At 45.4% G+C, this 10,816-nt stretch overlaps 1 protein-coding gene across 1 annotated transcript; it reads left to right on the forward strand.

Annotated features, from left to right (window-relative positions):
- Positions 1-1,282: 1,282 nt before the first annotated feature.
- Positions 1,283-8,323, forward strand: MB (myoglobin). The gene is made up of 3 exons (XM_056846171.1): positions 1,283-1,406; positions 4,203-4,425; positions 8,109-8,323. The coding sequence occupies exons 1-3, from the start codon at positions 1,312-1,314 to the stop codon at positions 8,253-8,255; spliced, it is 465 nt and encodes a 154-aa protein (XP_056702149.1). The 5' UTR covers positions 1,283-1,311; the 3' UTR covers positions 8,256-8,323.
- The last annotated feature ends 2,493 nt before the right edge of the window (positions 8,324-10,816 follow it).

Consider the following 10,816-nt stretch of genomic DNA (forward strand, 5'->3'; position numbering starts at 1 on the left):
GAAAATCAGTCTGGATCAACCCATATCTGGTGCAGAAACCAAAGCAAACTTAATTACCTTGCCACAGCTGTTTCTTCACCATCTTGCTTTGTGTGTTCTCCTTATGTGCCCCAAAATTTTACCAATGAGCCTGAACTGGCGTGTATGTATATTTGTTTGATTTTATTTATTTGGGTATGTATACTCTTCCAATGAGGACTCAAAGTGGCTTACAACTTTGTTTTCCCTTCTCCATTTTTATCCCCACAGCAACTACCCTTGTGGGACATTAGGTTCAGAGAGAGTGTCTGGCTAAGGTCACCCATAGGGTTGCCAGCTCCAAGTTGGGAAATACCTGGAGATTTTGGGGGTGGAGCCTGAGGAGGGCAGGATTTGGAGAGAGGAGGGTTTTCAATGCCATAGAGTCCAATTGCCAAAGTGGCCATTTTCTCCAGGGGAACTGATCTCTGTCGCCTGGTGATAGGGTTGCCAGGTCCCTCTTTGCCACCGGCGGGAGGTTTTTTGGGTGGAGCCTGAGGAGGGCGGGGTTTGGGGAGGGGAGGGACTTCAATGCCATAGAGTCCAATTGCCAAAGTGGCCATTTTCTTCAGGTGAACTGATCTCTACCGGCTGGAGTTGTAATAGCAGGAGATCTCCAGCTAGTACCTGGAGGTTGGCAGCCCTACCTGGAAATCAGTTGTAATAGGGGGAAATCGCCAGCCACCACCTGGAGGTTGGCAACCCTAGTCACCCAGCAGAGTGGGAATTTGAACCATGCAATGGCTGCATCCACATATTGTTGGGTATTACACTATAGCAATCATTGAGTCACAACTGGATTGCTTTATCTATACAGGGAAATCCAGCGACTTTCCTGTGTGGACAAAGCAATCCAGTTACAAATAATTGCTACAGCTCAATGGTAGTGTGCAATATCCAAACATATGTGAATGCAGCCACTGTGACTTTGTGTCCTGCGTTCTCAGGATGGGGGCTGAGTAACAAGTTCCTGGCACTGAATCGGGGAAGTGCCCTTTCTGTTTGCCATGGGACCTATGCCAGTTGAATCCCAAACACAGCAATTATTTCATCTGGGCCTGCCACAATAGCACCAGACTTAAAATAGCTTTCCAAAGGGAGAGAGGGAGGGAAGGTTTGACCAGAGTGACCTAGACTTGAGCTGTCGACTAACAGGTGTCCGTCTGTAAGTCAGATGTATTATAAACCCTCAAGGTGTCTCTCTGCCCACACTGCGCTCAAGGAAGAACACCCACAAGCTGTTCTATTCTGCCAAACAGCTTGCTTTACATTGTTTCTCGAGCAACTGACATTATGGGGCTCAGTGATCAGGAATGGCAGAGGGTCTTGGACATCTGGGGAAAACTGGAACCAGATCTCCCTGAGCACGGACAGGAAGTTATCATCAGGTAAGCAGAAGCTGGTGATGGAAATCTGAGAAGCATTGTGCCCGAAATAAAAAGAGAATTTTGTGCCACTTTAAAGGTTAACAGGTTTATTACAGCATATGTTTTCATGGACTAAACCTGACTTCACTATATGGACACATGGTTATGCGTAAATATATATATATATATATATATATATATATATATATATATATATATATATATATATATATATGTATGTATGTATGTATATATATATGTATATGTGTATATATATGTATATGTGTGTGTGTGTGTGTATATATATATATATATATATATATGTATATATATATATATATATATATATATATATATATATATATATATATATATATATATATATATATATATATATATATGTATATATATATATATATATGTATATATGTATATATCCTGCAAGTAACCCTGAGGACTTCGGTTCTTTGAAATGACTTTATTAGATAATTGTTGGAGTAAGGAAATTCTGTTTCATTGTTCAAATTCTCTGTTTAAGGTGTTTTAATCCATTGCTGTTTTTACTGGCAAATTTACAAACCAGCAGAGTTGCATTCTGTCTAGGAGGCTGGCATATCGAGGTTCTAACAAACCACGGCACACATGCAACCAGCAAAAAGTGCCAGAATAGAGTATCCTGATTATTCATCGGTACTATACAGGTGACCTTAATATCTATAATGCAGGGGGACTTACATAGCATGTTTGCCTAGTACATTTTTATCCCACCCTTTTTTCAAGTAGCACAGGGCAGCATATATGATTATACCATGTCACAACAACCCTGTGAGGTAGGTTAGGCTGAGTGAGGATGACCGGCCCAGGAGGTTTTTGAAACATTTAATGAAACGTTTTATTGATTTGTGTCCGCACTGTTTTCCCTCTGTTTGGCACTGGAACCGTTTTGCAATCGTTTAATCACCATGTTGTCTGCAAACACTTATACAATGATGTTTCCTTTTTCGCCATTTCTAGGATGACTTCCCCTGAGGGGCAGACATATTTAAGACACTATTCATTTCTCCACACACCCCCATTGAACACACCCACTGCGTTGCTCATCTCCCCCCTTCCCAATTTCCCTTCCCCTCTCCTCTCGCTAACCATTTTCTGTGCTTTTAATTGTTTTTAATTAAATGCAATTGGACTACCAAAGGAACATTAAAATGTTAGACTAGCAAAGGAATGTTGAAGCATTGGACTAACACCCTTCCGTTGCTTTGCACAGGGTCATGATTTATCCTGAAGTCTATTATTTCCTTTACGTGCATTTATCTCGCAAGAGTGTGACTCCTAACCATCCCCCTCCTCTTGAGGGACTTGGGACTTGGCTGATTTCCTACGAGTGGGGCAGAAAGGGAGAAAGAGGTCCTCACTTATGTGAGCTAAACAAAAAATGCAGTGTGAGCAAATACACGCGTGGACGCCTTCCTACTCTGCCCACCTGCCCCAATATCTGTGCTTTGGTACACCTTTTGTACACCTTAAAGTGGCCACAAGGGGCCCGGGAAGAGCGGCAGCACTAATGAAAGAGGCTGCTGGCATGACAACAGAAGAGAGGGGGGGAGTGCCCTGCTGACCATGATGCCACGTATGATGCGACGCTCTCCAGGGGAACATTTGGTTTGTGGGCCCAGGCCCACCGGGGATCCGGAGGCCCGGTCCCTCCCACGGGGGCACCCACCCCCACCCATGACCCCGCACTGAATAAAACCCCCAAACCAATGCGAGTACAAAGTTAAGCAGCATACAAAATACAAGTACAAACATGGGTGGATTGAACCAGGTCACAACTTCATTGGTTACAGCATTAGGCACTGGCAAGCATAGGGGTGAGATCCTGACATCAGGTGACCCATGTGCCAACTGATGTAGCCTGCGCCCAACCCGCCTACTGGGCGCAACCTGAGATGGCAGTAGGCAGGGCCCACTCGGATGGCAGCCACCGTGTGGCCCACTGCCACTTGGGAGGAGACCATCCCCACAGTCCCCGTCTGGGCATGTCTGACTCCAGGCTTCCCCCAAAACCCCTTATTGGGATCCAGGAAGGTTTTAGGAGGGGGGGGGGAGGCAAAATTTACTTTTCCTCCTTCCTCAATTTTTTCTCTATTGTGTGCATAAGTGCAAAAGCATGCAAGTTTGGGAGAGGCAGACTGCCTCTTCCTTTATCTGAATAGATATTGGGCGGGAATTAACTCCCTCTCACTGCTAAAGGAAGGTTTGGGGCAACCAGCCCAAAACTAGAAGACATTGGATGCATTGCCTGATTCTAACTCATCTTATTATTCCAGGAACCTTTGAGCTTGTAAGGGCCTCTTCCCCTTTATACTTTAAACGGTTGGTGGGGTGATGGTGAAGGGGGGGAGGGCACCAAGATTAATTTGGATTGGAGAAAATAATGTCCCCTCAGATCTCAATTACCCTTCCCCCCCAAAGGATTCATTAGGCTGCAAATGGAGCAGAGCCACTACAGTATAATGGGTCCTTGGGGGAGAATTTGGGTCAGGGGACATAGACATACACCAGATGTTATCGCCACAGGGAGATTTTTCTGTGCCTTGGCTTCCAAAGTGGGGCTTTTTTTGGTGCATCCATGTGATGTCATCTTGTATTCATCCACTCTCCAAGCCTGGCAGTATTTCCAAGCGTCTCTCCCAGGAACCACTGCCCATCAGAGTAGAAAAATGCTGATCTAGATGGGCCACTGGTCTGGTTTGTTATAAATCAGCTCCATGTGTTTATCCCACTCTCCACTGAGCTCCTCCATTCCATTGGCAGGATGTTCCAGAGCCATCCTGAGACCATGGAGCACTTTGCCAGGTTGAAGCACCTGAAGACGCTTGATGAAATGAGGAGCTCAGAAGAACTGAAGAAGCACGGGACGACCGTCCTCAACGCCCTGGGCAGAATCCTGAAGCGGAAGGGGCAACACGAAGCAGAACTCAAGCCGCTGGCACGGAGCCATGCCACCAAGCATAAAATTCCCATCAGGCACCTCGAGGTAAGGGTGGGTAATGACCAGGATGCAGGGAGGAGATCCCAGGCTTGCCTTCCTCTCTGCAGTTTGAGTTTGGGCAAGTGTTTTTATCTGCTGCCTGAAACTTTGAAAACTAATATGAGAAGCTTGATACAATAACTTGGTAGGTAATGGGGCATAGTTGATTCTTTCTTTCTTTCTTTCTTTCTTTCTTTCTTTCTTTCTTTCTTTCTTTCTTTCTTTCTTTCTCTCTCTATTTCTTTCTTTCTTTCTCTATTTCTTTCTCTATTTCTTTCTCTATTTCTCTCTCTCTCTCTAGTCCTTTTACAGGCTGCACAGTTCCAGAATGAAAAGAGCTAGAGCCTTTCTTTTAAAAAACGGAAGCTAGAAACTAGTACGTTGTAGCAGTATATCATTGTAATGTTATAATGCTATAGTGATCTAGCAATGTTTGTGGTGTGAAGTGCAGTCAAGTCACAGCCAGGTTATGGTGACCCCAGCAAGGGGCTTTCAAGGCCAGTGAGAAGCAGAGGTGGTTTGCCACTGTTTTAGTTCTGTTTCTGCTAAAACCCAGCTCCTATTATCCCTCTGGGGAAAAGGTTGGGTTCTACTAAAACTGTGATAGCCAGGTTGGGGGTGGGTGCATCTTGGCACTAATTAGGGTTGCCAGCCTCCAGGTGGTGGCTGGAGATCTCCTGTTTATTACAGCAGATTTCCAAGTGATAGAGATCAGATCACCTGGAGGAAATGGCCGCTTTGGCAATTGGATTTTATGGCATTGAAGTCCCTCCCCTCCCCAAAGCCCGCCCTCCTCAGGCTTCACCCCAAAAACTTCCCACTGCAGGGAAGATGGACCTGGCAACCCTAACATTAATGCATGTGTATGTTAAAAGTACACATAATGCTTGTGCCTGACTTCTTAATCATTTCTCCTATACCCATCTAAAGGTAAAGGTCCCCTGTGCAAGCACCGGGTCATTCCTGACCAATGGGGTGACGTCACATCTCGACGTTTCCTAGGCAGACTTTGTTTACGGGGTGGTTTGCTAGTGCCTTCCCCCAGTCAATTTCCCTTTACCCCAGCAAGCTGGGTACTCATTTTACAGACCTCAGAAGGATGGAAGGCTGAGTCAACCTTGAGCCGGCTACCTGAAACCAACTTCCGTCGGGATCGAACTCAGGTTGTGAGCAGAGCTTGGACTGCAGTACTGCAGCTTACCACTCTGTGCCACGAGGCATCTAGACAGAGAATAATTATTGCTGAATTTATTTGGAGTTGCAGCTCTTCTAGGCATATCATCAAATCCATTGTGAACGTAAACATGCTATTAACACATTCTTTAAAAAGTAAACTGTTATGGTCAATTCAACCTGCGGTTGATAACTTCAGATGCTTCAGCAGTGTGGTGTGTGTGTGAGTGAGAGAGAGAAAGAGAGCGAAATAAGAGGCAGTGGTCATTGCTAGGACAATGGTGTCACCTTTCAGACATTGTCCTATTTTTATCTGTGAAATATTGAAAGGTCTGTAATTGTGCCCCTGGGGACAGACCCAATTTTAGAGTACCCATTCAGAAGGAATTTTCTTGAAGAGGAATTTATTTTAGTCAAATTTCTAGTTGCTCCTTTCCTTCTTAAAAGCTTATGGAGAAGAACAAGGCTGTACACATAAAATGCTCAATTAAAACCAGCTTAAACAAGATAAAATATATTGAAAACTACCCCTTCACCTCAGACTCACTCAAACCCAGCCACTAATAGTCAACCACATTAAAAAGGAATTACAACTTTTCTGAAAGATGTTCCAGTTTGAGATTTGGCAAACCGGAAGACTCCAAAATTGCTGGGTAGGACGGTGCCCCATACAACTTTCAGTACAGCACAGATGAAAGAAACACCCACCCAGGGTAGGGTTGTCAGTTCTAGGTTGGGAGATTTTGGGGGTGAAGCCTGAGGAGGGCAGGGTTTGGAGAGGGAGGGGGGCTCTTCAATGCCATAGGGCGTTCACACATGGCTAGGATGTCATTGGTTTGTCCCTCTCATGTCTCACACTTTTCTATCCCGAGATCAAAAAATAGAACACACTCCGCCCGGCATCAGTCCCACAAAGATCAGGGAGGACTGTTCCCATGTGCAGGTCTGCGGTATAGTAGGGGAGTGGTTATCATTTTCGTCACTGCTTTGTGATTGGCTGATGCTGGTTAAGGGTTGACCTAACGCTGAGGTTTTTATATGTATATATATATATATATATTATACTGGCATTGTATCAGCATTAAACTTCCTCGGTTTTAGACCTCCCCCCTCCTCTCGGATCTATCTTTACTCTGTGCCTTTGCAAAATAAAAACAGCGAGGTGGGTGGGCGCTGGTTCCCCTGGGCAGTGAAAGAGCGCCAATGGCAGGGGCGGAGGGAGCCTTCTCACAGACCTTGAAGGAGGGCTGCCTCTAGTTCTTGGTCAGGAGGGGGAAAACCTACTCTCCTTCCTATCCACATTAGTGTGCCCCTTCACAGCTGTAGCTGCAGCAGAAGAGGAGTGCGTGTGTGAGTGTATAGGGGAGCAACGGCAAAGCTCCCAGCCACACCGCTCCACTTCCATGTTTCTTGTTACTGCTGTGTTTTCTCAAAAGCCGAAGCACCACCCGCCCGCCAATCTGATTTGATGGTATACCAACATACCATGCTGATGATGCCTGCATCAGCAGATGAGGATATAGACAGAATTTGTAACTTGCATTTCTTCAAACATCACTCTTAGGGTTGCCAGGTGCCTGCTGGTGGCGGGCAAATCCCTGGCAATTTACCCCTCTGCCCACCAACCACCTGAGGGTCGGCGGGCAAACGTGCATGCACGTGTGATTACTGTGCGTGTCACTTCTGGTTTAGAACCAGAAGTTCCGCCTTGCGAGGGGCCTTATACCTCTTTGTTTGAGTGGTAAAGGGCCGCATGCACGCACTTTCAGACTACAGCCTCCTACCGGAGGAGAGGAGGGACCTGGCAACCCTAATCACGCTAAGACACACTGGAGTCAGTTTATATAGTCTACTAGTTACCAAGTGCAGAGAAATCAGGCACTCTACATGCATGTGCAAGAACAAGTCCTTTGTTCCAAGTACATGTGCTTAGGCTTCAGGTGTTAGCAAATATTTATGTTTTATAGCTTGTCCTTTCCTCTTAGTGACTGGAAATAATCTTCCCAGCCTTGACCTGAGGGGGAGGGGCTATGGCTCAGTGGTAGATGTTGGATTAAATGCTGGTGCCTAATTTGATTGACAGAAGGTTATGTGCTCCTCCGGAATCAGCCCCTCCCTTCTGGTGACAGTTACTTGTAACCAACTGACGCTGCCAAGGGCCTCTGTCGTTGAAACAGGTGGAATATCCTTCACCGAGTGAGTGCTGGGATATTGCCCCACAGAAGGGATTGGATTAATTTCCTTCCCCCCCTCTTCAGTAGAACCTTTGCTTGGCATGCAGAAGGTCCCAGGTTCAATCCCTGGCATCTCCAGTTAAAGGGACTAGGCAAGTAGGTGATGTGTAAGACCTCTATCTGAGACCTTGGAGAACTGCTGCAGGTCTGAGTAGACAATACTGACTATGATGGACCAAGGGTCTGATTCAGTGTAAGACAGCTTCATGAGTTCATGTGTGACCTATGCCATATACATTATATATAGCATTGAATAACTACCCTTTTCTTCTTTCTGTGCAGTTCATTTCTGAAGTGATTGTTGCCTTCATTGCTGATAAATACTCTGAGGATTTTGGGGACGATTCCCAAGCGGCAATGAGGAAGGCCTTGGAGATGTTCCGGAATGACATGGCTAGCAAGTACAAGGAGTTTGGGTTCCAGGGCTAGCACGGACACAGAGGAGGAGTGCCTCCTTAGAGTGGCGTTGACATATGTAACAGCACAGGTGTTGCTTAAGGAGAAGAACGTTCTCATTTCATTACGTAGGAAAATAATTTGGCACTGGGTTGAAACATTCACTCCAAACTAAAGCCCAGACTATATGGGATGGGAGCAGATCCACATTTTTAAAAACTCCATATGAGTGTAAAGCCAAAGACTGGGTCTGCGAATGATTTAAAGGGCCAAAGGAGTGCGCAGGCAAGGTCCCTGTGCATGTGCTGAACTCTTTCTTACCTACATTCCACTTTTACTCCTTTAGCCAGCATGGTGTAGTGTTTAGGAGCGGTGGATGCTAATCTGGAGAACCGAGTTTGATTCCCCACTTCTCCACATGAAGCCAGCTGGTTGACCTTGGGCTAGTCATAGTTCTCTCCAAACTCTCTCAGCCCAAACTACCTCACAAGGTGTCTGCTGTGGGGAGGGGAAGGGAAGGAGATTATACGCTGGTTTGGTTCTTCTTAAAAGGTAGAGAAAATCAGCATATAAAAACCAACTCTTCTTCTGTTTTCCCCTCCCTGCCCCTGAGGTATTTTCTCCTCCAGTTCCGCTCTGATACGAGAAATGAGTCCAGCTATTATAAAAATGCAGGGACTGAAGGCGGATGAGCATTCACAGAGCAGAGGGAGGATTCAGTGCTCCCCTGCCCATGTACCCCTTTGGGCCCGTGCTTTACATGTGAATAGGGTTGTCAATCTCCAGGTGGAGCCTGGAGGTCTCCTGGTAAAACAATTGATCTCCCGACTACAGAGGTCAGTTCCCCTGGAGGAAATGGATGCTTTGGAGGGAGAAATCTATGGTATTGTATACTGATGTCTCTCCCCTCCCCAAACCCTACCTTCCCCAGGCTCCACCCCCAAAATCTCCAGGAAGTTCCCAGCCCAGAACTGGCGACATGTGGATGTGGCATACCTGTATTCAATGCAGCTCTTCCCCATCTTGTAATTCAGGCCATCAGTTGATGCTGCCATCTGGATTTTACCTAGACAGCAAGAAGTATGTTTTTGAATTAAATAAACCCATTTTCCGCACGGTGTGTGTTCAGTTCTTATTTGAAGGCAAGCCTGGGGTAGAAGCAAGAAAAACAGAGGAAGAAACTTAGTTTGGTTTGTAATCTTCCAACAGATATGGCCAAAATATTTTCTACCATGTCTCCATGACTGAGACAGTTAGGAAAAGAAATGTCAGATTCATTCTTGCTGATGAACGGTTTTGCTTATCTCAGAAGCTTGCATACTTTACCAATGAAACTGGCTCTGTAAAAGTATCTCCTTACCTGTATTGTATTTCATTCTGTGCAGCTCAGCCCTTCCTGGGGTTGCTGAAGGAAGAGTGCCTTAAATAAAAAGATGAAGACTGCGTACTCAATGTAATACAGTTCCTTGCAGAAAGGGAGAACTTTTGCTTTTGATGAGAGACTAGAATAGGTGATGAGCCAAATTCTGCATCTTTTCTGACTGCTCTTACTAGTTTAAATGAAACTGCAGCTATAAATGGATAGTGGCTACATAATGGAACATTATATATTATGGAAGGCAAGGCTGCTTTCAGAAGCCATTGGTACATATGGAGATCAGTTGTTATATAGCCAATTACTTGTCCCTCCTCTTCCTACACAACCAAACCTGACACTCAGAACATTTAGAACTTTGCAGACAAAAATCTGCAGGTTGAATCAGGCCTAGAACCACACTGGCAACCAAGGAAGTTGTTGTCAAGCTGATAATGTTTTCCTGCCAAACTGTATCAGTCAAAAAAGAGGAATGCCACACTTACAGTGGGATTGAGCATACTACCCCCACCAACTATGTGTGATTGCCAGAACATAAGCAGGGTTCCTATGCATGTACAAAGCATACATATTTAGCCTTCTTTCCTGTGATTGGGAATACTGCTTTTTTCAAGTGGTCCCAACAATTTTTACATGCATGTAGATACCATGCTAACATTTTAGAGAATGTGCATAAGCAAAGAGTGGGGCTGTCATGCTTGCTTCAGCTTCCTGTTCGGGATATCTTGAGTGAACAGGGCTACAGTTTTCAAGGAAAGCCCCATGTATAAGACATCACACCAGTCTAATCTGGAAGTCATCAAGGCATCAATTGTCATGGTGGTCACTATATTCCAGTAGCTTGCAAAGCTTCTGGGTCAGTGCGAGCCGAAAAAGGCTCTCTGAGCTATATCTAATCCCAGAGCTATGAACGTGATCATACAGGTGGGGGCCCAAAAACTGATTGAGATCATATTGCAAGGAGCAGGAAAGAGTATAGTCCTCCCCCCATGGTCTTTTCCTGATCTGAAATGGCTGTGGGAGACCACTATTTACCCCAGAGGAGCAAACAGACAATACCTGTGTGCTCACCCCAACTAATCAACTTGTGGCTCCCGGGGGCCAACATACAGGTATTGATGTGGGTACTTGTATGTTTGCCCCACTGGGGCAGATACCAGCTTCCTGGGGCTATTTTGAATTGTGAAGATGGAAGAGGGGGTTTATATCCTCACTCTTT

This window comes from Euleptes europaea, chromosome 3 (assembly GCF_029931775.1).
Source record: "Euleptes europaea isolate rEulEur1 chromosome 3, rEulEur1.hap1, whole genome shotgun sequence".
Lineage (NCBI taxonomy): Eukaryota > Metazoa > Chordata > Lepidosauria > Squamata > Sphaerodactylidae > Euleptes > Euleptes europaea.

Coding starts and splice junctions, on each gene's coding strand:
- MB (XM_056846171.1), top strand. CDS start 1,312: ATGGGGCTCAGTGATCAGGAATGGCAGAGGGTCTTGGACATCTGGGGA. Junction 1,407..4,202: donor GGACAGGAAGTTATCATCAG/GTAAGCAGAAGC, acceptor TTCCATTGGCAG/GATGTTCCAGAGCCATCCTG. Junction 4,426..8,108: donor TTCCCATCAGGCACCTCGAG/GTAAGGGTGGGT, acceptor CTTTCTGTGCAG/TTCATTTCTGAAGTGATTGT.